Source organism: Sycon ciliatum, chromosome 1 (assembly GCF_964019385.1).
Source record: "Sycon ciliatum chromosome 1, ocSycCili1.1, whole genome shotgun sequence".
Classification (NCBI taxonomy): Eukaryota; Metazoa; Porifera; class Calcarea; order Leucosolenida; family Sycettidae; genus Sycon; species Sycon ciliatum.
The window spans coordinates 27,463,327-27,490,382 of NC_088643.1; the positions used below are offsets into that span (position 1 = coordinate 27,463,327).

Sequence of the window (27,056 nt, forward strand, 5' to 3'; positions counted from 1 at the left end):
ATTTGAAAATCTCCCTTTTGTTTGCTGTAGATCTTTTGATGGTTCGGGGAATGTTGGGCCCTTTCTCAGATGACGAATGTTTGAGGCAGCTGATGGAGCTTGCACTGCTGTGCAGTGAAAAAATAGAAGTGAAATAGTCTATTTCTGACTTTCAAATCAGAAACTGGACAAAGGGGGTTGGGACCGAAGAATTTCCCTGTGAAGTTCTTTCCTCCAGGTTGGGATGCTTTTGTTGTACCTGCGCCTGCACGTGTTATCTCTTCGTCGTAGCTGCTGCTGTATTTGTGTCTCTGTGTGTACATGTGGTTGCACGTGTTGTCTCTTCGTCGTAGCTGCTGCTGTATTTGTGTCTCTGTGCTGCTGACCCGTACATGCTGCTGCGCTGCTTTGTTGTTGACACGTGCACCTTTTTGTGCTGAGTACACCACCTTTTGTGCTGACGAGGGCACCAATTTCTGATATCATGTTTTCCTTTTGCCATGTCGTTGTCAGTTGTCAGACGTTCGTTGTCAGAGTCAGTTGTCCGACGGTCGTCGTCTGTTGTCAGTCGTTCGTTGTCAGAGTCAGACGTTTGTTGACAGTCGTCAGTCATTCGTTGTCAGTGTTAGTTCTCCATTATGAGTTCTTCCGTCGCCGCTTGAAGTAAACTATGAAAAGCTCTCTCTCTAGCTCTAGAGAAAAACCACTGACTAGTTCGTTTTGAGGTGTGGCGTGGCGAGGATAGAAGAGGCAGTTCGTTCTCAACCTTCCGAGACGACATTTGGCGCCCAACTAATCGAACCCACGACCCTGAAGCTCGTCGCTCTCCGGCCGGTGTTTTTCGTTTTCCTCTTCGCGTTCTCGCCATGGCTCCGCTTTGCTGCGTCTGTTCAACCCTTTCCTAGATCCTCGGAGCTCCTACTCAGGTGAGCATGCCTTTGTAATTGTCTACTCTGCTATGCGTAATGTGTTGCCGTACCTTGTATTCGATTTCGAATTTTCAAATAATTGTTTTGCGTCGGGTGACTCGGGTCCCGGCAGGAATTCCGTTGAACCTTGTTCTCTTGTGTTCGAGTGTGTACTCGTAGTGTAGTCTTGCTGCTCGTTGGAAGTTCGCCCCGTTGTGTTAGTTGTGTCGCTCTGACTACCCAGTACCCTGTACGACTCGTACTGTACTGTTGTGTATGAAAATTTCAAACTTCTGTGCGTGCGCTACTCGTTCGAATCTGGAATTACTTGTGTTTGCATGTTCGTCGTGCATTCAGCATGGGTAGCTTTGATCTCGTCTTGTGTTGTGCACTTGTGCTTGTCACGGAGTTGCCGTCGGACTGCTCCGATAGTGTGACTGTGTCGCGTGATTTGTTTAGATGTCCACCTGAACGTTCTGGAGGTGCTGCCTCGTATGTAGTCGATCCATATTGTTTTGTTTCGTGTTTTTACCGTTTTAGTAGTAGTTTCTCCATGTTCTGTGTACATGGTGTAGAGCGTTGTCAGGCTCGGTCATCATGGTCATGCTCTGTCAATAAAGTAGGAAAGCTGTTGGCTTCCGGTTTGGTGGGAGGTGTGAACTTCATGTAGGATTCTCGTTCTTGATCCAGGTTGAATTTTTTTTGTGAGCGTGTGGTTTTGTAATAATTGTGTTTCGGCATGTGGGTTTCTCTAGTTCGTCTGGGTGGGCGTCTGATCATGGTGAGCCACGGTCTGCTTGGTGGTCTGCAGGGATCCTGCGCTTTTTTGTATCGGTTTGCCTTGCGGGTGTTATGGTTTCCGGGTGTTGCTGGTTGGCCCTTGTGTGTCCCAGTCGGTGCCGGACAGTTTTTTTTCTTCGGTTTTTCGGTTTTGTGAGCGGATGTACTATAAGTTCCGTGTTATTCAGGTTCAATCCCTGTGGTTTTTTCAGGTTCAATCCCTGTGGGTTTTTTCAGGTTAGAGACCTGTGGTTATTCAGGGTAGCGCCCTGTGGTTTTTCTTCATTATCTTTTGCGTATTGGTAACCGATTTGTTTGTGTGTCCTCAATGGTGTCCTCACTGATTAATTGCTCCTGTTTCAATCGACGTGTTCTTCCTGGCTGTTCTTCCCTTCCTTCGTGTGCTTTTCTGATTTTTGGTGATGGCTGAGATGTTTGCGTCAGTCCTTCTCTCTTTCTGTGTGTGTCCTGTGATTCTCGGAGTTTCTGTAGCGCCATCGGTTTTCGGACAGCCGGCCAGTGTGCGTCCTGCTGCCCCAGTCTTCTTCTCGGCCGGTGCGTGCTGTTGGTCTCGCCGCTCCTGGAAGCGTCGCTGGGTCCGTCGGCATAACCTGTTTTCTCATGCATTTGTACTTTTGTTTTGTCATGACTGGTGGATGGGTGGCGTACTAGGTTGGTGCTGTTCTAAGAATAAAAGATCCAAAGGGACAAACACAGGTCGAACAGCTCGCCAGCCGGGGTCCTCTGCAAAATCTGTTGCTTGCAGGTTCCGTTGATTGGTGCACAGTTTTGCGGGGCTCCCGACTGGTGTTAACCCTCCTGGCCTACTCGTCATGCGTTCAACAGTTGTGGCCCACCTCTTTTGTGTTTTATTGTCGCCTGTTTATGTTGCTTCATATTTCATTTCCCCTGTCTTTCTGTCTTCTTCTCCGGTCTGTCTCCTTCCGTTTTTTATACACTTCACTTTTGCTTCCATCCACAGGAGTGGATGTCTTTTTTTGGTAGGGGATAGTGTTGTACCTGCGCCTGCACGTGTTATCTCTTCGTCGTAGCTGCTGCTGTATTTGTGTCTCTGTGTGTACATGTGGTTGCACGTGTTGTCTCTTCGTCGTAGCTGCTGCTGTATTTGTGTCTCTGTGCTGCTGACCCGTACATGCTGCTGCGCTGCTTTGTTGTTGACACGTGCACCTTTTTGTGCTGAGTACACCACCTTTTGTGCTGACGAGGGCACCAATTTCTGATATCATGTTTTCCTTTTGCCATGTCGTTGTCAGTTGTCAGACGTTCGTTGTCAGAGTCAGTTGTCCGACGGTCGTCGTCTGTTGTCAGTCGTTCGTTGTCAGAGTCAGACGTTTGTTGACAGTCGTCAGTCATTCGTTGTCAGTGTTAGTTCTCCATTATGAGTTCTTCCGTCGCCGCTTGAAGTAAACTATGAAAAGCTCTCTCTCTAGCTCTAGAGAAAAACCACTGACTAGTTCGTTTTGAGGTGTGGCGTGGCGAGGATAGAAGAGGCAGTTCGTTCTCAACCTTCCGAGACGACACTTTCATGAACGTACATGGACAAGGCCCACGGGCTCACTACCTGGTTACCATCAAGCCTATGATTCGCCGTAGTCCATGTACGTTCCTGCAGGACTCCTCTGGATCTATGGCAGTAGGGGATCGTGCTGCCCGGCAGTTTGTCTCTTCCACAGAAAAGGGCATTGATTTTAATCATGAGCTTACCGCAGAGCACAACGAAAGCATTGTAGCATGAAACTAATTTGTCTGAATACAAATCTGCACAATGGCACAGACGGTTAATGGAGGTAAAGCATGGCATCACCAGCATTGTGTTGTACCTGCGCCTGCACGTGTTATCTCTTCGTCGTAGCTGCTGCTGTATTTGTGTCTCTGTGTGTACATGTGGTTGCACGTGTTGTCTCTTCGTCGTAGCTGCTGCTGTATTTGTGTCTGTGCTGCTGACCCGTACATGCTGCTGCGCTGCTTTGTTGTTGACACGTGCACCTTTTTGTGCTGAGTACACCACCTTTTGTGCTGACGAGGGCACCAATTTCTGATATCATGTTTTCCTTTTGCCATGTCGTTGTCAGTTGTCAGACGTTCGTTGTCAGAGTCAGTTGTCCGACGGTCGTCGTCTGTTGTCAGTCGTTCGTTGTCAGAGTCAGACGTTTGTTGACAGTCGTCAGTCATTCGTTGTCAGTGTTAGTTCTCCATTATGAGTTCTTCCGTCGCCGCTTGAAGTAAACTATGAAAAGCTCTCTCTCTAGCTCTAGAGAAAAACCACTGACTAGTTCGTTTTGAGGTGTGGCGTGGCGAGGATAGAAGAGGCAGTTCGTTCTCAACCTTCCGAGACGACACTTTCATGAACGTACATGGACAAGGCCCACGGGCTCACTACCTGGTTACCATCAAGCCTATGATTCGCCGTAGTCCATGTACGTTCCTGCAGGACTCCTCTGGATCTATGGCAGTAGGGGATCGTGCTGCCCGGCAGTTTGTCTCTTCCACAGAAAAGGGCATTGATTTTAATCATGAGCTTACCGCAGAGCACAACGAAAGCATTGTAGCATGAAACTAATTTGTCTGAATACAAATCTGCACAATGGCACAGACGGTTAATGGAGGTAAAGCATGGCATCACCAGCATTGTGTTGTACCTGCGCCTGCACGTGTTATCTCTTCGTCGTAGCTGCTGCTGTATTTGTGTCTCTGTGTGTACATGTGGTTGCACGTGTTGTCTCTTCGTCGTAGCTGCTGCTGTATTTGTGTCTGTGCTGCTGACCCGTACATGCTGCTGCGCTGCTTTGTTGTTGACACGTGCACCTTTTTGTGCTGAGTACACCACCTTTTGTGCTGACGAGGGCACCAATTTCTGATATCATGTTTTCCTTTTGCCATGTCGTCGTCAGTTGTCCGACGGTCGTCGTCAGTTGTCAGACGTTCGTTGTCAGAGTCAGTTGTCCGACGTTCGTCGTCAGACATTCGTTGTCAGTGTTAGTTCTCCATTATGAGTTCTTCCGTCGCCGCTTGAAGTAAACTATGAAAACTCTCTCTCTAGCTCTAGAGAAAAACCACTGACTAGTTCGTTTTGAGGTGTGGCGTGGCGAGGATAGAAGAGGCAGTTCGTTCTCAACCTTCCGAGACGACATTTGGCGCCCAACTAATCGAACCCACGACCCTGAAGCTCGTCGCTCTCCGGCCTGTGTTTTTCGTTTTCCTCTTCGCGTTCTCGCCATGGCTCCGCTTTGCTGCGTCTGTTCAACCCTTTCCAAGATCCTCGGAGCTCCTACTCAGGTGAGCATGCCTTTGTAATTGTCTGCTCTGCGTAATGTGTTGCCGTACCTTGTATTCGATTTCGAATTTTCAAATAATTGTTTTGCGTCGGGTGACTCGGGTACGCGGGTCCCGGCAGGAATTCCGTGGAACCTTGTTCTCTTGTGTTCGAGTGTGTACTCGTAGTGTAGTCTTGCATGCTCGTTGGAAGTAATTAGTTCGCCCCGTTGTGTTAGTTGTGTCGCTCTGACTACCCTGTACTGTACTGTTGTGTATGAAAATTTCAAACTTCTGTTCGTGCGCTACTCGTTCGAATCTGGAACTTGTGTTTGCATGTTCGTCGTGCATTCAGCATGGGTAGCTTTGATCTCGTCTTGTGTTGTGCACTTGTGCTTGTCACGGAGTTGCCGTCGGACTGCTCCGATAGTGTGACTGTGTCGCGTGATTTGTTTAGATGTCCACCTGAACGTTCTCGAGGTGCTGCCTCGTATGGAGTCGATCCATATTGTTTTGTTTCGTGTTTTTACCGTTTTAGTAGTAGTTTCTCCATGTTCTGTGTACATGGTGTAGAGCGTTGTCAGGCTCGGTCATGCACTGTCAACAAAGTAGGAAAGCTGTTGGCTTCCGGTTTGGTGGGAGGTGTGAACTTCATGTAGGATTCTCGTTCTTGATCCAGGTTGAATTTTTTTTGTGAGCGTGTGGTTTTGTAATAATTGTGTTTCGGCATGTGGGTTTCTCTAGTTCGTCTGGGTGGGCATCTGATCATGGTGAGCCACGGTCTGCTTGGTGGTCTGCAGGAATCCTGCGTTTTTTTTTTATCGGTTTGCCTTGCGGGTGTTATGGTTTCCGGGTGTTGCTGGTTGGCCCTTGTGCGTCGCAATCGGTCCCTGACAGTTTCTTTTCTTCAGTTTTTTGGTTTTGCGAGCGGATGTACTATAAGTTCCGTGTTTTTTCAGGTTCAATCCCTGCGGTTTTTTCAGGTTCAATCCCTGCGGTTTTTTCAGGTTCGATCCCTGTGGGTTTTTTCAGGGTAGCGCCCTGTGGTTTTTCTTCATTATCTTTTGCGTATTGGTAACCGATTTGTTTGTGTGTCCTCAATGGTGTCCTCACTGATTAATTGCTCCTGTTTCAATCGACGTGTTCTTCCTGGCTGTTCTTCCCTTCCTTCGTGTGCTTTTCTGATTTTTGGTGATGGCTGAGATGTTTGCGTCAGTCCTTCTCTCCGAGACGACAATTGTATTCCTGGAAGCAGTGCAAGTTATAGATTTAGGTATCAATATTTATCTAAGCTTTAGCGAAGTCCGGACGCAGTACATTACTAGTGTGAAAGATAGAAGAAAAAGCAATGATATCTGTATATACCCGGAAAGAGAGGTGAGAGTGGGTGGGAGTAAGTGAAAGCACTTGTACAAGCTAAACATCCGTGCAACCGGAAAGAGCAGAGAAAAGGCTAAAGCAATTACACAGGCCATGTGTACGAGGTAATTTAACAGTGAGACCCAAACATTCTTGTAAACCAGAATGCAGCATCAGCACACACTTTCTATTTCTGCATGTTGCGCTGCTGTTCCCGTTTCCCAACGATATGATGAGGCTCTCCGTTATGCTTCTGCTGGTTTTCCTGTGCAGGTATGTGCTGCCGTAGCTCAGAGAAATCTTTGGCCAGGGTAGCCAAGATGGCATCACCCACATCCTCCTCTCCTTCAGGTTCACTTGTAGGTTTGGCATTCATGCTTGACATCTCCTTCAGTACTGTGTAGGTCTTCTCCAATTTGTTTTTGTCTGCCCATACCATTTGCACTGCTCAGTGATGTCGGCGACAGTCGCCTCCAGCTCACCATTTTCCATTTTTTCTTTACTTTTTGGCTACGCTGTGTGTCCTTGAGGTAGCATTTGAGGCTGACCAGTTCTTCTACCTTTGTTTTGCAGACATTCTTGTCTAGTGTTCAGTGATCGAACCCAGTCAATGTTGAAGCACCCTTGTTATTTCTTTCCGTTTCTTTTTATTCGTGTACGCCGCTGCCTGCAACCGTGCGTTTTAATAGGTTTGCGAGAATCTCTTTGCACCTGCAGCAACCAGAGTTTGAAAGTGCCGACACAAACTGGAAGCATGCCCAGTTTTCAGACAACTAGCTGCTTCAAAAATTCTTATGTCAGATGAGTGACTGGTTACGCAGCCGACATTATGGTGACATAATGTGTCCTTGTAGTTCTGTTTATTATTACTTGTATATTTCACTAACTCGGCTAAAGGCCGAGTTTTCCGCAACCGTAGGAACGCCACCACCCTTCAAGGATCGTGTGTTTATTATAACAGTGTATTTTGTTATTTGTTTTGACCATCAGTCCTTGGCTGATGCTGGTCATACCTTCAACATGTTGACGCGTTTTTCAAGGCATTCAATATACGTAGGCCGCAAGATTCTATCTTTTCATAACGAATACCGATGGCTAGTGCTTCCCCACTAGCTGCGGAAGTGTCATATCTGGCTGCGGCCAACTGCCCTTTAATTTGTGTGTTGTCGCTATTGCTGTCTATGTCTCTGTGTGTGCCGGTATATGAGGAACGAGAATTGGTGTTATTGTTGTTGTTGTTGTTCTGGTTGTCATGGGCTGTGGCTGTTGAATGTAGGCTGTCGCGTTTGTTGTTGTACTTTTATTTAAAGCTGCATCACAAACAGGTAACCACCTTGATGATGGTGCACAATATCCGTTGAAGAAGCCGCAAAAAACACTGTATTCTCAAACCAGTGAGCTGCAGAATGAAACCAAGTATCAAGCTGGCAAAGCTGTCAGCCACTCTAAACGCTGTCCTCAAACCATACCACCTAGAAATTTACACAAAACAAGTTGCTATTTGTCAACAGGCAGTCATAAAATTCGACTCCCTAACTCAGTCACTCTACAGTACAGAGTACTAGAGTAGTGTAGTCACTGAGTAGTCTACGTCCTTGTACATGACAGCATGCATCATGTCAGTACATATGTACATGGACATGGCATGATCCAGCACATGGCCATGGGAAAGCCCCTACAAAATGGCCTTCAGAGAAAGCCACGCGGTTGGAGAGGTAGTTTACTCGAAAAAACTGAGAAAGAAGTGCTTTTCATCTTCTTGCTGTTCAATGTCAAGCCAGAAACAATTGAGAAGATGCTTGAAATGTGCAGAATGAGGCGATTTCCTAGATCTTTGAAGCTAGAAAGCGCACTGGACCTGCAATCTTTTGGAACTGGTCCTTCTTGAGGACAGAGATCAGACTAGCCAGATGACAATGCTGTGGTTTGCTGGCTGACAATATTTGGAGGAAGCTTCAGAAATGACCATGAAGAAGGTCAATTCTTGCTATTTCCTCAAGATCACCAAGGTAACAGATACTTTTCAGTGGAGAAGAAAATCATGATTCTTAGGAGTTGAGATCGCATCGGTTGTTCAATATTTTTCACTTTCGTTTTTTTCGTTGTGTAACTGTTCGTCTTGTTGGCGTGGTTCACTGGTTTGATGCCTTACATCTCGATTATGGCCATAGTTCAGAGCAATTTTCTTCCTTCCAAGATCAATCTCTGCAGTAAATGCGCAAATATTTTACGGAATTTCGGACTCTGTGGGATGTCATATAATTGCTGGTAATGTTGAGCTCCAATGAACCTTTCTCCCTCTTTGCTGCATGAAGGGAACTGCGATCTCAGGTGACCCCCGAGGTAAGCGATCCCGGCCGTTTTGCAAGGGCCATGTATGCTGTAACTATGCCATCGATACGGAGTTTTGATTTCAGCTCCTCGTTTACGTGGCATCACTTGTTTCACTCACCTTGCTAGTGTCCCGCCACCAGCAGCTTTCTTCAGAACTACTCCCTTCACCCTTGGCAGTTTCTTTGCTGGCGTTGTTGTGGTGTTGGTAGTCAATCTAGCTATGATTGCAACAGGACGGAAAATGGACCTGATTCCGAGTAGCCGATTATTTTCCTGTGCGTCGCGCTACTCTTGCCTGTGCAGCCTCGTGACAGGATGTTCTATTTTGATGCGGCGTGGTGTCAATCAGAGTCACCCACTCGTCGCTCACGAAATCCACTCGAAATCTATCTAGACCTTTCAAGTACTACTAAAATAACTTACTAACCAAAAGTGGGATGAAATGGTCTGCCAAGTGAGCATTGGTGACATAAAAACCAAGCTGAAAGATAAGCGACAATGTTGATGACGCGTACCAAGTACTCACACAGCAAAGAGAGCACACTACCTACGTGTGTCAATGTGTCAGAAGGACAGTCTTACCTTGGAGCTGCTGTGTAACCCGAAGACTTCACTTTAGATTTGAACGTCAAGGGCTGGTCTTTCACACCTGGTTTCGCTGAAGGCGCCGAGCCGCTTTTCAGCTTACCACCTACAAGTCACAGATGCAGGTGAGTCATCCCAGTTATCCCAGTCATCCCAGTCATCCCAGTTATATCATATGTCACACTGACAAGACTACATTATCCAATTTTTCTCCATCACATTATTAACTGTATCATGAGGGTTGGAGGGTGTAGTGTTCACACATACATATATGGACTGTCACACGCATATATGTACACAGCGCCGTTTGTACTCCTATCCATTTACATAGGCCGCTTCCCACACCTGTGCTGGCAGTCGGTACGCACCGACTCTGTACTCATGCACGCACACCATGACATTCTGTTGGCATCATATTGCGGGGCTTTCCGGAGCTCCGGGTTAGTTGTTGTTTGGAATAAAGTAAGAGACCAACATTACAGAGGGGTGGGTTAGTCGGGTCAAATTCTGCATACCAACACAGTGCATCATAGGATACAACTGACATTACCCATACCAGCAATGGGATGTTTTCTTCCAGGGCCACCTGTTGGATCAAGTGACTTGGAGCTGCTCGGTGTGAGAGGAACTACAGCCAGCACTGAGCTTGGCTGTAGAGGTTGGCTGGAAAGCACAGCGCAGAGTTCAGCCGATTAGTGCAGTGAAAACATTCACTACAGAATCGGTCCAACAGATAAGTTGTACCGTGACCTGGTAATTTTAAACAATATGTACACAGCTCATGGCACTAGTAAGTTTTCCTCAATACGACGAGGACATACACCGATATGCTGTTATGATGTACTCCTATAGTTTAGGTTGGCCGGCAAAGGGACAGTCTCTTTGTATCTTGCACTGTATTCTGGAGCAGTCAAACTGACAAGTTCTTTCGGTAGATGCGTTCCATTTTTTCTACTCAACATGTAGATTCTACCTTTCTCTACCGGCTCTACGAGGTTTGAAGGTGGTAGAGGTCGGTAGAAGTTGGTAGAGGTACAGGACTTCCAGTTAGATCAAGGACTGTTGTACACAACTGTACAGAATTCCATGCGGAAAAAATCAAACATCGAAAATACAACGGCACTTCTGTCTTGCATAAAGTTAATAACGTAGTCAAAGCATACATGCTTGTCTCACCTCGACAGAACAGATACAGCGTCAGATGTTGTAGCGGACGCATCTGGGCTCTGATCTGCAGCGGCTAGGTTTCCGGAAGATCCACCACTGATCCAATGCTTATCATCAATGTCAGCGATCTATTCAGCATCAGTAGTTCACCCAAACCCAAATTATTCCTCTCCTTTTCACAAGATTTCACCAATAACCTACAGCCACAAGTCTTGCAACAATGATGAAGCTGGGACCAAAACTAGACCAGCCGAGAGACAAAGAAGGCGGTAGGATAGGTGCAGCCAGTTCCAGAGAAGTCAGCTTTGGAGCACAAGCAGTCGTGAATGCAAAAACTAATGATGGGTTGTACAGATACAGGTCCCACAGAAAGAACAGCCTGATCTAGTGCCCGTCCAGAAGGATATTAAAATTTGTGCAAGGCAGACTTTTGCCGAGCGCTTTCCTTAAAACAGGTTGTTTATGTGGATAGTTTGGTTCAGAAGTGATTACCAATGATCTGCTAAATTTCCAAAGTGATACACATGTGCACATGTTGCTAGCCGCTGCAACATAAGCAATGATCATAGTCAGCAGATCTAGATAGCAGGTGATTGTCAGGTATTTTCTCTCTGCATATTCACACCTTCCACCCATTCTTCTTCTTTTTGCACTGAAGTACAGTACGTCCCCTCGGTTATAGCGTGGATGTTTGAAAAACGACTTTTAATTCTTGTTTCCGATATTTCTTACTCACAATAAAACAGTGTGATGATTATATCATATGCATGTGTGCAGAGGCGGGAAGGCCATCGTACATGCGATGCAGTGCTACTGTGTGTGCGGCTGTTCATAGTCCCATAGGCTTACCATGTGGCTATGCAACACAAGTTGCATGGCCACAACAGTTGAACCTGCAGAACTACGACGCAATGTGAGTCGGATCAGAACTGCATTGGGCAGATGTCTACAGGCGATACACTTTGTACTAATCTGGCATATTTTGCTCCACAAAGTCCATTCTTAGGACCGGTATATTCTACTATGCGATAACATTGCTTGTAGGAATAAATGTTTTAACTTGAAACCCATGTTATGAATATGAAAATATGAGAGTTCATTCTTGTAGGCAGTATATTCTTTTAGATGACCACATTATAGCCAGTACGCACTGTACATTATAACTATTTAGGCAGTGTACGAGTATTACCTGCCACACTGTACATGTTTTCAGGTTATCACTATTATGCATACCTGCTCAGCTTGTGGACTAGAGTCGGTGGCGACTGGGAAGTGAAACTGTAGAACAGTGGCTGATGCTACCAGTGCTCCAGCACTGATACACCAAACCTGTAGGATGAGCAACAAACAAATTAGACGGTTCGCGTCATTCAACTTCGCGTACAGGGCAGGTCAAGAACCACCTTTCCGCTTCCGTGGGACACCACCACCCCACCTCATGACCAGGCGTCAGATGCGGTTCCTAAACGGTGGCGGAGGATAGATCAGATTCACCAACCAGAGGGATCGAGGCAGTCTCCCTGCAACTACAGAATGGAGAGAATGTGTGTTTGTACTCTTTTACCAACAGATGTGTTAACCCCAAGGGTGATCTCACTCGTGTGCTACATGCGAACTGCTATCATTATTTTTGACACGTGACAATTTTCATCACTGAAAAATACAGTGGCATAGACACAGGTAGTCACTACTAGGTGTAGAGCACCCCACTTTACTATGATCCATGTGTAGAGCACCCCACTCTCACTGACTATGATCCATGGATATCTCTTCATGTTAGTCTGGTAGTGCGTGAGGACATTTGGCAATCTGGACCCAATACAGCAATCTGGACCCAATACAGCAATCTGGACCCAATACAGCTATAATCGTACAGCAGGTATGAGGGTATGTACAAATTGCAATATAAAATGAGGCTAAGCAGCTCTTGTGGTGTCGCTCACACCGCTCAATGGCAGCACCACTATTCCTTCATTTTGTGATGAAAACTTTCATCCTTGCAATATCGTCTTGTGATGCAGGCGTTCATCCTCGCAATGCACACCAATATTCCCTTATCCCCCCCCCCCCCCCCCCCTCACGTGACCGCGGACTCCTGCATGTACCCTCACACAATAACCATACAACTGTTTGGGGATACTGTCATGCTTCTTGTATTATGCCGAACTTGACAAGCTGAGTCCCTAACTGCTATTTACTGCTCTAACATGAAGCCGTGCCTGGCAGAAGGGAAAAAGAAAGAAAAAATTCTGACCTGCAAGCTATAACAAGTAAGAAGTGCCGGCTGTGTAAAGCTACCCAACCATGAGGTCGGCTGGATGACGGTGAACTTCCAGCACATATCTTGCCCTGCTGCTCCGCCTGCGCATACCTGATGTGGTGGTGCGCTTATGGGCTGCTTGAGCCCCAGGAGCTTCCCTGATGCGCCACGGGGTGCCGTCGAAGCCCCTGTGTCACTTCGGAGATCCAAATGCGAATGCCTGAGGCCTTGCCGGTCGCCCACCAGGCTGCCTCATACACAACCAGCCTGAGATCCCGTAGACAGCACACTGGGCAGCCAAATATGCGACTGGCTTGAGGACGGCCCCATGCTGCGCGGCAGGGCGCCTAGCTCAGGTCGCACATGGCAGCGGCGTGAGCTAGGCGCGGTGAGGGTTGGTGATAACTACAGTTTCGTCTTTCGGAAACTTCCATATCATGTGCAAATAGCACTGCTGAAATGATCCAAGTGTTATATTAGGTCAGGACCAAGAGCATCGTCAGCACACCAATCGATATGCGATTGGATAGGAATTCAACAACTGTGAAAATTTAGAACTCCTATTGCATACCGAGTAAGACAGTTTGACATGCAATCTACGTTTCGCGCTCTGACTTACCTTGCGCGTGTACGCACTTTTACTGAACATGATAGCACCCGGTGTTGGAAGTATGCCTGCGCTCTCCATCATTGTAGTTGTTTGTGATGGCAGTGGCACTGCGTAAATACAGTAAAATACACACCCATTCAAGGGACATATACATACATCTGAAAACATATTTAAATGGGTAAATCTGAGGAAATAGCCACTGACTGCCACCATGGCAGGTAAATATACCGTAAAATCCCGCCAGAGCGCCCCTAGCTCCTGGACGCTTCGTTGGGGAGGGGCGGATGGGCGAGTCCTACTTGCCGCATTCAGTACTACATGAAAAAGTACTCACCCTACGAAAACTGTTCGTGCATCTCGTACACCGACCAAAGGGCAAGAGCCAGGAGTCGTACAGACCCGTCAAAACTCAGGGTTTGTGCAGCGATCCCTGGTCAAGAGGGTGGGCGCTGTTGCGTACATTTCCAACGGGGTCAAGCACGCGTCTGCAGTATATGTACAGTACGGCATCACAGAGTCCTACGAGGATACAATCAATCACTTCCCTGACAAGAAGTCAGGGAGGGGCGGATGGGAGAGACGGGGCGCTCTGGCGGGACTTTACGGTACTCCATATCCAATCCATGAATCAGTTTACGGTACTCCATATCCAATCCATGAATCAGTTTGCGGTACTCCATATCCAATCCATGAATCAGTTTGCGGTACTCCATATCCAATCCATGAATCAGTTTACGGTACTCCATATCCAATCCATGAATCAGTTTGGAGGCAGATATGTGTTAGTGACGTCTCTTTAATTTAATTTTTAAATTGATAGCTTGCCGCCGTCCTACCAGTATTGATAGCTTGCCGCCGTCCTACCAGTATTGATAGCTTTCCGCCGTCCTACCAGTATTGATAGCTTGCCGCCGTCCTACCAGTATTGATAGCTTTCCGCCGTCCTACCAGTATTGATAGCTTGCCGCCGTCCTACCAGTATTGATAGCTTGCCGCCGTCCTACCAGTATTGATAGCTTGCCGCCGTCCTACCAGTATTGATAGCTTGCCGCCGTCCTACCAGTAGGACCCAAGAAATCGCTCTGCAAAAGTACTTCCGGTTGAGACTTTTCTCAGAAAAAAATTGTTGAGATGAGGTCTTTGTAAGTCAATGCAATGGCACAAGATGCAGCACTGTGTCCAGCGCATGCGGCATAAGTGCAAAGACAGTAAGACAGTAAGACAGTAATAACTGTCAAACGGCCGCACATGCTTCGTCAGAACACTAGCAACTATGTCTAATGTGAATTTTCACCATGCCGTATCGATCAGGCCACCCAGAATTAATTCGTTGTTTCGGGTCACTCATCCATACCAGGATCGGTCGGTCAGGTTTTTATTTTATTTTGGTTCTGCCATTTGCATACTTGTATGACCATTATGCATTATACAGATTGTGCATATTGAATATCCAAGCTTTCGTCCATCAAGCCAGTCAATAAAATCTGACCGTAGACGATCCAGCTCTGTCATTTGTCCCGTCAGGACCAGATCTTGGCCTCGCTGGCCAATGAGTCTGACAAGCAGCTCTCATCAAAACTTCTGTCAATGAGCGATGTGGTGGTGGAGCTGGTGCTGTTCCATGTCCGATTGCGGAGTGGCGAAAATAGAAGACAACATCGTCATCAAGTGCCGCATCCTGTCATTTGGTTGCTTCCTAACTGTTAGGTCGCTGTCTGGACTGCTGAAAATCGATCGCGATCCGCGGATCAGGAATGCGGATCTGCTCTAAAATCACTTCAGTTACGATCTGGGAGTTTTCGATGCAAAAGGCCCTACCGTCGGCAGGCAGTTTTGTCCCGTCCAACACGGACGCACACACCGTACCGCATGTCTGAGTAAGTATGCATTCTTCAATGTTTCTTAATCATGGTTTTGAAGTAGTGACATGTAATATGACACAATCCCTGCCTGTTCAGATGTGGATACGAAAGGCATCAAGATGTTTCTTGCACTTACTTGTGGGGTTTCAGCCTGCACTCTTTCCCATTTTCCAGTGACACTTTACCCAAAGAATGGCCCACCTGCAATTTCCAAGTCCTGCCTTGCCAATCAACAACAGTGAGCCCTTGACGTTTCATTTCACAGGCTGCATGTGGTCATGGTTGCTTGAGAACTCTGAAGCTCCACTGCAGCCGTGTCATTGTTGCAACACCCAACCTGCTAAACATAAACAGCCCTTGGCTACCCCGTGCAACTTTATCAGTTCACCTGAATTGCGGTCACAGTCTGGAGGGATCTACTGGATTGCACACTTATTATGCATAACCATTTCCAGTATTACAAGCCGCCGCAAGTACCTCGCAGATCCCAGGTTTTCTCCACTTGCCATGAACCCATGGTAAAACACTGAACGTATGCTGCTGTTGCCACAAGCAGCTTTCCAGTTGTCTTGAGAATATCACTGCAGGAAGAGAACGGGAAAAGGAGTTTTCATATTTTACTTGTAAGATTTTTACAAAGTGCCACCGGGACAGTCATACTTCAAATCCTATCTCAGACGGGGCACAAATCAGCAAGCGGCAGAAACATGAAAGAAAACAGAGTCTGGACTATCGGCATCAGTAAATCAAATAATTGAAACTGAGCGGCAGCAGCACCAAGCAGCAGCAGCAGCAGCAACAGTGCCCGACGTCTTCTTCGCGCAAGACTCCACATGTGGAACAAGGCGCGGAGGATTGATTTCACACTTTCCTCTTGCTACATACGTAACGAGGCATCCGTGCGACTTCCGTTGCCGCTTTCACCATGCATTCACCGCCAATTAAAAGACACAGGAAGAATGTCACATCTTTGCTATCATCACCGTAACTATGTGACAATGATCGAAAAATTGAACTAGCGAAGGCAGCTCACGGAGGACTACACAAGCGAATTTGTTTTCGATTTTTCTCTGTATGCCGAGTGGCAATGTATGTATTGGGATAGCGTGCATCAATTCATTGGGATAGGGTGCGTCAATTCATTGGGATAGCGTACTTCAATTCATTGGGATAGCGCGCGTCAATTCATTGGGATAGCGCGCGTCAATTCATCGGGGTACCGTGCTGCAATTCGTTGGGATAGTGTGCTGCAATGCGTTGGGATTGTGTGCTTCACTCTCCCTTTAGAATGCTAATCAGAGCTAAGGTGGCCAGGCCAGAAGCAGTATTTCTGACGAGAGCACAGTCAGAATAGGTACGCACATCAAACCTGTGTAGATAGACCGATATGCATTGACTTTGTGTACATGAAAATCGGCTGTGAACTGGCATGTTTATATATGACACGTGTTTGTGTCAGAGTACTTACCGTAACCTCCGTCGGCTAATTTCTTCTTGCCGCGATGCGCATGGTGGAAAAGATGACGTAGCTGATGGTGCAGAGTCTGGTGATGCGTCCAAAATCGACAGTCCCAGCACAGCAAAACCTGCAAAAACCACCAAGAGTTACTACCAAGTACATGTACATATGAATTCATCTTCCACATACTCAAATAGTATGATCTAGCTTTTATACTTCGAGCTGTATAATACCGCTTGGGAGAGGACAATGATGTATGGCAAATTGTCCATGCATGTAGTGCCGTCGTATCTTCCAGAACATGATGCAGCTGAACGTTTTAGAGGCAACCTACATACTCTTAAACTGTTTACGTAGTACGGCGCGAGTGTGGTGCGTTGATCTGCGAGTCTCGAGTCTTGTCCTTTCAGTCTCTTGTTCGTCTCTTGGAGTTGTTGTCCCTGTTTTCCATGGTAACAATACTGTAATGTAAACAATTACTTGTCCTTTGTGTCGTGCTGCATCCCGGGGAACGGAATGGCCGTGATTCCATTACAATGTGAATATAGCCTGGTTTCAGCACCCATCCATGGGATTAGCCAAAAGTGATCTATGAACGTGGCTAGCCTCTGCCACACAAACAAGGTTGACATTGCATATTTCACTCATTCTGTGCCAAAGAAAGTGGTCATGTGGGTAGTGCAGATGGCTGTTGAAGCTAAGGTGGTCACTTCTCCGGGTTAACGATAACACTTCATGCACTGATTGATACCACAATAATAACCCTTTAAAAAAAAAGCAATTGAGGGTTAAATTCCCATGCATCCCGAAGTTCTCAGTTAGCTTGCTTGCCAACCTTACCAACACATACCTGCTGAAGCCAACATGCTCTCATCCTGGGGTTCGTTATACGCCTGCACAGCTGGTGCTGCGAGCTGCTGGTGGTTGTATGCTGACCTTCCCGTAGAACTGGAAATAATCTTGGCTCCACTACTAGACTCTTTATAATCAAACATCATCAACAGTAACAAGAACATATGCAAAGGGTTCACAGTAATAACATATGCAAAAGGTTCACTCTTAAATGGTACTTTCAAGTATATCTTTCCTAAAGTGAAGTTGCTCGAGGTCGTATTTTTGACCAGCACCTGCAATTGGCAACCAATAACGCAGTCTGAAACCTCAAAATGTTGGCGAGTGCCGAGTGTTACGGCGGCACTTAATTAATGAATGCTTCTGTAAACTGATTACTAGTAGGAGCTTCAATAAATTCAACAGAAGTGCTGCGAATACTGATTTCATCAACATGCACTACATCCTTACCGGCAATTGTATCTGTCAGTGTTGCTTGTTCAGATATTACACTTGTCCATACTTTAGCAGTGTTGATTTCATGGATACACGAATAAGCATGGTCCTTCCTCGTGTCAAATACTCTTACCTGAAATTAGCACACAAGTGAAATATATACATGTATAAATAAGAAATGTTCTACATAACGGACTCAACGGAGGACGTTCAGGTTGAGTTTCATGCCACGAGGCAATTACCGCACAACCAACTGAGTTTGCTAGGTTCTAAGCTCTGTCTATGGCATCGAGCATTCTCTGCAGCTTGGATTTGCAAACAAAATTCTAAATGCTAAGCAGATATCAGTGATCTGCGACCAGCTGAAATATGCCTTCCTCAATGCACACCGTTTACATGAAGATAATTTCACTAAAATGTGGGCTCAATTTCAATGTATTGTGACGGCCATCATCACGCCGTACTCACTCAATCTGATATGAACTATTAGACAGTACGACGCGTGTATGCTGTCTGTGGGGACGGGTGCTCAGGCAGAACGTCAGCATCAACATACCATTCCATCCGAGAATCCAATGACTAGCTCCTCGCTGCTACTGTTCAAAGAGAGTGACAGGCAAGGTGACGCTTGGGAACAGGATCAAGCAGAAAAAAGAGACGAGGGTAAAGTGAGTCGCCGCACAGTGCTGGTGAGGCATAGCAATTTAGCAATAATCACATCATCTAACTCTACTACGGGGGTCACATGATTATACATTGCAGCTACCAGGTGTCTGCCGCAAAGGACAGATCGGTGCTCTAAGTTGACACACAGGCGGAGGTACTAGTTTGACTATGTGGCAAACTACCGCAGCACAGGAATCTGCCATCGCTGCTGGACTAGAGAGGCTACTGCCTTGCCCGCGACCTCAAGTAGCAAGATCCCCTGCCAATTAATACAAATTCCGAGGTTGTCTTTCTTTGGGGTTGATGCAAGGTCACTTTTGTGCACTCGCACATGTTGTCCAGGCGTCAGGGGCCCAGCCTCCCTGCCCATCCGACCCGCCACACACAACAACGAAACTGAACTAAGAGTTCTACATAATTTCTTGACAAGACTGAGACGGACAGACTAGAAGACCGGACACGACGAGGTAAACTGATAACTGAAGAAAAAGACTAACATTATGGCAGCATATGAGCATGCGCGCAACAAAACACAACGCATGACAATGACGTAACCGTTACTTGGTTCATGTGCAAACTACACATGAAACCAAAACAGTCCAACATAGCCAAAAGCAGAACGCAAAACAAACCAAAATAAACGAAAGGACCACAACAAAAATGAGCCATGAAAGGTCTTTCTACCGGTACACAACTGTAACATGTTGCACATGTTCCGTTTGGCGTAGTAATATTTCCACTCTTGATTGTAGCTATGAATGTGACTCTACTTCATGACATGTATGCATACGTCATTCGTACACATTCACAGGCACACACGCATGCGTATCCTTTCGTTGGCTCGCTCTGGTATGATGCTGGTTTTCCTTTTGCTTCGAGAGAATGTTTTGACTTGAGAGTTGCAGTTTTGATCTCAACGTCTTGTCATGGTTGGAACTGGTGCCTGGCTGGGGGCTGGGGAGTTTATGCTCCTGTGAGTGTAATTGTAACCTCAGGCCAAGGTTACACGTGGTGGCAGCGAATTCGAATTTCACGTCTTGTGAGAGCACGCGTACCAAATTATTTGTGGAAGATTGATCGTGTAGAGATGGCTCAGCAAGGTGGCGCTCCTCCGCCCCCTCCACCACCACCACCGGGCCCAGCGCAACAACCAGCACGTCAACAACAGCAGATGCGGGCATGGGCCACGCCAGAGAAATTCTCTGGCGAGCGCAACGCCGACTGGACATCATGGATTGGCCATTTTCGCCTCGTCGCGAATGCAAACAACTGGACACCGGCAGACCAAAGCAGGTACATTGGGTTGTACCTCACCGGCCACGCACTGGCTTACTTCCAAAGTTTGGAAGCCCATACGAGGACAGGCCCATTCGACCAGCTGCTGCAGGCGTTTGAACAGCGATTCGGCAACGCAAACTTCATCCCCACGTTCAGAGCAGAGCTGCAGTCACGCCGGCAAATTCGTGGCGAGTCCCTGTCGGATTTTGCGGAAGTCGTCCGCAGGCTCAGTAGACGGGCGTACCCCACGGTGGCTGGAGCAGTGCAGGATACCCTGGCGCGCGACACCTTTGTAGCCGGCCTTGACAGCAGGGACCTGCGCCTGCATGTTCGTGGCACGGACCCACCAACATTGGATGATGCACTCCGACGGGCTATGCATTTTCAGTCAGTGCATCCTGGAGGCAGACCAGCAGCAGCAGGCAGCTAGCCCAGTTATATGTGCGGTGCAATCTCAGCCCAGTGACCCTACACTCAACGCCCTGCTGTCGAGGATGGCAGCCCTGGAGGACAAGATCTCCAGGCTCACGCTGGAGAGGCCAACTAATCTGCATCGGAGTGGAGATGGTGACACCAAGCGGTGCTATGTGTGCGACAGCACAACGCATTTCGCACCTGACTGTCCGCACCAGAGATACACACCGGCTAACCGTGGTGGTCACCGGGGTCGTGGACGCGGTCGGGGAAACTGAGCGTCGCTGACAACCAGGGTCCGCCGTCAGCAACCTCCCCAATGGACCCATGTACCGGTAAGCAGAGTGAACCGTGTTCTGTGTGTCGTGAGGCTGTCTGCTTACCTACTGAGACAACTTGTCAGGCCTGCACAACTACTCCAGCCGAGTGTCCAGACAACTCGATCGTCCTGCCTCTGTCGTGTCTTGCAACACAGTCCGACAGCACGGTGCAGATCCAAGGCACGGTCGAGGCTGTACCAGCCAACATGCTTGTGGACACCGGCAGTTGCGTAACGTTGTTGAGCACCAGCTTTGCTAAGTCTCTCTCTCATCATAATGTTCATTTATCTATCTCACCCGTTAATACTGTTCTTAAAGCGGTAAATAATTCTTCTGTTCCTGTGCTCGGGGAAGCTATCGTATTGCTAGCAACTGGCAAGCTTGCTGTACGCCACAGAGTCATTGTTGCTGACATTATGCCCGATGTGCTAATCGGCATTGACTTCTTGCAATCTCATGGCTGCACAATTGATTTCGGTCGCAACATGCTCGATGCAGGCGGTGTCGATGTACCCCTAGAGCCCACCCATAATGCTAATCCTGTAGTCTGCCGTGTTCATCTTGCTAATTCGGTTACTGTACCAGCGTATACACAAGTCATTGTTCAAGCTCAGCTGCGTACCGATGATAATCATTTACCTAGCTCTGCTGGTTTTGTTTCGCCTTCAGAGAAGTTTTTTTCCAAGTTTAGCACTGCTATGTCACGTGTGGTGGCTACTCCTGACTCTGCTGGCCGTGTTTGGATTCGCCTACAAAATTTTCTTCCTCATTCCACAACTGTCCCGAAGAATTATCAAATTGCTGAATTTGATTCTGATATTTACATTGACGATGATCTCAATGATTCGCCTACGCATGCTGCCTCTGTTGACGAGCATAGCTGTAACGCAGTACAGGAAGAGAGCTGCTCACCTTCCGAGCCAGACGATCTATTTGACTTACGTCACCTCGATCCGCAAGCGCAGTCTGCTATAGCTACTGTGCTCAACGACAATGCCGATGTCATCTCGCAGGGACAATTCGACCTTGGGAAGACTGATGTAGTAACACACAACATCCAGACTACATCTGATCAACCTAAGAGACAGCCACCCCGCCGAATTCCTCTCAGTCAACGAGCCGAGGTAAAGCAGCACGTTGATCAACTGCTTGATCATGAGATTATATCTCCATCCAGAAGCCCTTGGGCTGCACCGATAGTTGTCGTACGCAAGCCTGACTCATCTATCCGGCTATGCATCGACTACCGGCAGTTGAACAGTATCACCGAGAAGGATGCCTTTCCCCTTCCTCGTGTGGACGATGCTATCGACGCTATGGCGGGTGCACGCTACTTCTCTACCTTAGATCTCGCAGCTGGCTATTGGCAGGTGGAGATAGATGAAGCTGCCAAAGCTAAGTCGGCGTTTGTGACACCGTTCGGATTATTCGAGTGGAACCGTATGCCGTTCGGCCTGTGTAACGCACCGGCAACTTTCCAACGCCTCATGAACCGGGTCCTTGGTGACCTAGTACCCAATATCTGTCTGGTCTACTTGGACGACATTATCGTGTTCTCATCAACGATTGAGGAACACATGAGTCGTCTGCAAACAATATTCAGTCGTCTTCGTCAAGCTGGACTCAAGATCAAGCCCAAGAAGTGCTCACTGCTTCAGTCCTCAGTCACATACCTGGGATTCTTATTCTCAGAGCAAGGTGTGGCACCGGACGCAAGCAAGTTCACGGCGGTTCAAGACTGGTCATCCCCAACATCACTGAAAGAGGTGCGTAGCTTTGTTGGCTTTGCATCGTACTATCGCCGCTTTGTGCCACATTTCTCAGAAATTGTAGAGCCCCTGAACCGTTTGTCCCAGAAGAATGCCACTTTCAACTGGACAGATGAGTGTGAACAGGCATTTGCTGAACTGAAGTCCCGACTAGTCAAGTCACCTGTTCTGACATATCCTGATCCTGCCAAGCGCTTCATCCTGGACACTGATGCGTCAGATCTTGCCATGGGAGCTGTTCTCTCGCAAGTCAATAGTCACGGTGAGGAAGTAGTGATTGCCTATGCCAGCAAAGCATTAACGAGATCCCAACGTAACATGGGCAGTACACGCAAGGAGCTGCTTGCTGTTGTCACATTTACTGCACATTTCCGCCATTACCTACTTGGAAATCAGTTCACATTGCGAACTGATCACAAAGCGCTCATCTGGCTACATTCGTTCCGGGAAGTGGACGGTCTTCTAGCCCGGTGGATTGAGCGTTTGGCCGTCTTCGACTACGTCGTCACACATCGGCCCGGGAAGCAGCATGTCAATGCAGACGCCTTGTCAAGACTCCGCTGCCACAGCCCGGCTACCGCAACCTCACCGACGCCAACGCCCGAGCAGAGAGTAAGTGAGCAGACTATTGTTGTCAATCACCTGTCTAGCGCTAGTCCTGATAGTAATCCTGTAACAGTCAATGCTGAAGTGTCGCCACCCAATTGGTGTGAGTCTTTCACTGTTGAAGAGTTGCGCACAGCTCAATTAGAAGATGCAGATGTTAGTACAATGATCGGCTGGCAGGAGGCATTACTTGACAGGCCCCTGCGTAGTGATTCTGCCATGCACGGTGCGTCTATTGCATTGATACGATTATGGAGCCAGTGGAAGCGTCTTAGACTGGTTAATGGAGTGTTGTACCGGGTTTACCACCCCGAGAATAGCGACACACCGTACCTACAATTTGTTGTACCACAGTCTCTGCAATCCCGCATTCTTCAGTCTGTGCATGCTGATGTCTCTGGAAGCCACTTAGGTATTGAGCGAACACAAGACAAGCTTCGCAAGCGCTGTTATTGGCCCTTCATGTCGTCTGCAGTTAGTGATTTTTGCCAAGCATGTGATATTTGTGAGAGCCGCAAAGCACCGCTACCAAAGGCCAAAGCCCCGCTTGTCCAAGACCGCCCATCATTCCCGCTAGAGAAAGTTGCTATTGATATTATGGGCCCACTGCCTACTACGCCTAGCGGTAACAAGTATTTAGTCGTCATTTGTGACTATTTCACTAAGTGGCCAGAAGCGTTTCCTGTACCGAATATTACTGCTGAAACAATAGCACATGTCCTTGTTGACGGCTTCTTCTGTCGTTATGGTATTCCATACCAGCTGCACTCTGACCGTGGTGCGCAATTTGAGTCGAGGTTATTCCAGCAGATCTGTCAGTTGTTGGATATCAGAAAGTCACGTACAACAGCATACCGGCCCCAGAGTGACGGCTTAGTCGAGAGGATGAATCGCACACTGGAGCAAATGCTGGCTGCTCACGTCGACGACCACCACACCAATTGGGACCGTCATCTGCAACGTTGTCTGCTTGCCTACCGGTCTAGTGTGCACTCCTCGACCAAGGAGACGCCAGCGATACTCATGTTAGGTCATGAAATCCACCTGCCTGTTGATGTGATGTTTCAGTCACCAGACTCTGAGCGCTCCCATGTGAACACGTATGTTATCAACTTACGACGCAATCTACAACGAGCGTTCACGCATGCCCGTGATGCTGGAGCAACAGCCCAACGACGGCAGAAGGCCCACTATGACAAGCACGCTAAACAACCGAAACTCAACGTTGGTGACATGGTTCGGTTGCATTCTCCTGCCGTCAAACCAGGTACGACTTCCAAGTTCCATCGACCTTGGAAAGGCCCGTACACTGTGCTAGAACGTGTTGACGATGTAGTACTTCGGATAGCTGACAAATCCGGCACAACCCAGACTGTTCACGTTGACCGTCTGAAGGCTTGGACTGGCTCTGATCTGCCTGCAAGTGCCAATGAGCTCGTACCGAACTCGCCTCCGACTTCTATTGCCGACTATACGCCTGATGTTGAGTATAATGTGCAACCAGTACCAATCCCGGCTCCAGTGCAGGCGCCACCTGCACCAGTAATTGCTGCTGCGCCGGTGCCGCCACCAGCCGCAGCACTGAATCATGCACCTGTGCCTGTTGTGCACCACTATGATCTGCGGAACCGTGCAAACATTCAGCCGCCGGCAAGGTTTGCTCAGTGAGTGTCTATGACTGTACAGTGTGATTATTGAGAAATTGTACATTCTTAGTTCAGAAATACACATATTTCACACAGTCCTACCTGTTGTTAGGTTAGTATGAATAATGTCGAGCATTTCACTTGCTGTTTCACAGTCCACTTACATAGCATTAGTAGTTTCTAAACTTTCCATTATACCTCACACCGATTAACTACACTTGTACCGTACTTGCGCCACACTATTTCACTTTCCAGTATTTAATTTTCTCATGTAGAAAGCTATCACGGATATGCTCTAAGCTTTGTAACTTTCGGTCACTATCGTTCCCTCTGTAACGAGGGGGGAGGTGTAACATGTTGCACATGTTCCGTTTGGCGTAGTAATATTTCCACTCTTGATTGTAGCTATGAATGTGACTCTACTTCATGACATGTATGCATACGTCATTCGTACACATTCACAGGCACACACGCATGCGTATCCTTTCGTTGGCTCGCTCTGGTATGATGCTGGTTTTCCTTTTGCTTCGAGAGAATGTTTTGACTTGAGAGTTGCAGTTTTGATCTCAACGTCTTGTCATGGTTGGAACTGGTGCCTGGCTGGGGGCTGGGGAGTTTATGCTCCTGTGAGTGTAATTGTAACCTCAGGCCAAGGTTACACAACAGTCACATTGCACATACAAGTACCTACGGAGTCCTGGGTACCTCTCCGGCTCATGCACGCACACACGCACCCCCCCCCCCCCCCCACACACACACAGCACATGCTCCGGTGAATGCACTTTCTGATGTTGGACAAGCAACTTACCTGAAAGAACTGCAGATTGATACAGCAGGCAGCCACCTTCAATATCCCATACCTACATCAATAGCACCGAGAACTTTTTATACTCAGCACAGTAAATAGAATACTTCTATGCTGTAACGTGTTAGCTAGACAAACGGCCAGTCTACCAGAAGGCCCTCTCAACATTGTTCTCTTCAGTGACCGTGATAGAATGTGTGTACATGTACATGAAATTATCGGCTAAAGTCCGGCGGCGGCGGCGGCTGTTGAATATAGGGTAACACTAGTTAGAAAGACTTGTTGGCGGTGGAGCTGTACTGGGATTTCAGCCAGGTTTGAAGTGAATCGGCAGCCAGGTTTTAATTAACACTACCCAATGTGTGACGCTGCAGGTCAAACACTGTGACACAAAATAGATACATGTGGTTTTAAGAAACAGTTTCTTGGGCCCAAGTTTGGCCCACATCACGTCTTGGAAGCTCTGTGGCCCAGATATTGTCTGAAAGAGCTGTAGAGCAAGCATGTGAAATTGTGAATGTTGGAGGTGGGCGGCACAGGAGTGGATCTGTTCCAATCTACGTTTTGATACTGACCTTGAAAGTACGATCTTCCGACACAGAAACAACAGTAAGCGGCGAGTCTGTTAAGACCTTGATGGCTGTCACGGGTGCTGTATGACCTTGAAGAGTTGCTTCTAATTTACGGTCCTGGTCCAGTAGAAACAAGTACGCAGGCAGCAGTAGATGGAATTGAGAATCTGTGCTCCTGCACTGAGGCAGTTGCTGCATGAATTATTTGTAGTTGAGCATCTCTAGACTTGCCTGCTGTCTACCAGTTATGTAGGTAGCCCACATTACTAGTACTCTAAAAATATGGAGGTTTTGCAATTTTGCTCTACGTAATTACGTATGAAAATAACGTGGGAACTGCATGTCATTTCCATCCGTCAAACCCCATGCTGCTAGGGTTTCACTCTACCTGATTTCTCGAGGACTGCAAAGTATGCCATGTTGCATTGGAGACGAGTCGGCTGCATGCGCCCATGGCCATGTGTTGCCACGTTCTCCACGTGGTGTGTACTGAGTGCTTCGAGTGGCTTGAATGTTATATCTTACTGACAGGGGAGTTGGCCTTTATCAATGCTGGTTTGAGAGCTTGCACATCACGGTGAACCTGATGAAGGCAATTTGCCAAAACGTAACATTGTGAAATGAGTTGAATTATTGAATGTTATCATGGATAAATCCAGAAAATGAGATAAGGCCAAAACAAAAAATAGGCTTGTTTCCGGTCGGCAACCCCTCAAAAAGGAGACTCGGTCGGCCAGAATGAAACTTTGTAGGATACTTTTTTTGGTTCCTCAATCGTTGTGGTATTGATGGACAAGAGCACCTACACATGTACATTGTACATATATCATGGCAAGGATCAATGTCAAAGTTGACTGACTCACTGTTCTTGTACAGCATGTGGTGTATTCCTATTTTCGTACATCCTGAGAAATCAAGCAAACAGTTCGAGTCCTTCCAGCTCCGTTATTCTAGCTCGTATCGACCCCATAGGTTTTCGAGCCGACAGCTGAGAATCTCTGCTACCTTGTAGGTGTTTCGATTGTGGAATTCGGCTGAGATTTGACTGAGCTATGACTCGTTGAGTGCACTTGCACACATGGCATTGCCACCGTTTGTATACATTTGGGACCAAAAA

General features: G+C 47.4%; 1 protein-coding gene and 1 long non-coding RNA gene across 3 annotated transcripts in view; one reads left to right on the forward strand and one right to left on the reverse strand.

Annotated features, from left to right (window-relative positions):
* Positions 1 to 27,056, reverse strand: part of LOC135821226 (WD repeat-containing protein 27-like) — a 43,928-nt gene that overhangs the window by 11,684 nt on the left and 5,188 nt on the right. The window contains exons 5-16 of one of the 2 annotated variants that reach the window (XM_065334298.1): positions 25,943 to 26,056; positions 25,371 to 25,422; positions 18,420 to 18,490; positions 17,882 to 17,996; positions 17,427 to 17,555; positions 16,586 to 16,703; positions 15,595 to 15,698; positions 13,265 to 13,362; positions 11,619 to 11,714; positions 10,395 to 10,513; positions 9,775 to 9,881; positions 9,216 to 9,324 (exon numbers count right to left, since the gene is read on the reverse strand). In XM_065334298.1, the coding sequence (XP_065190370.1) occupies positions 9,216 to 9,324; positions 9,775 to 9,881; positions 10,395 to 10,513; positions 11,619 to 11,714; positions 13,265 to 13,362; positions 15,595 to 15,698; positions 16,586 to 16,703; positions 17,427 to 17,555; positions 17,882 to 17,996; positions 18,420 to 18,490; positions 25,371 to 25,422; positions 25,943 to 26,056 (1,232 nt within the window). Of the gene's footprint in view, positions 1 to 9,215; positions 9,325 to 9,774; positions 9,882 to 10,394; positions 10,514 to 11,618; positions 11,715 to 13,264; positions 13,363 to 15,594; positions 15,699 to 16,585; positions 16,704 to 17,426; positions 17,556 to 17,878; positions 17,997 to 18,419; positions 18,491 to 25,370; positions 25,423 to 25,942; positions 26,057 to 27,056 lie in introns of both variants that reach the window. The other variant, XM_065334291.1, reaches the window with a different exon arrangement.
* Positions 91 to 3,953, forward strand: LOC135821218 (uncharacterized). Its single transcript, XR_010554317.1, has 2 exons — positions 91 to 905; positions 2,151 to 3,953. It is a non-coding gene; the product is annotated as an uncharacterized LOC135821218 (long non-coding RNA).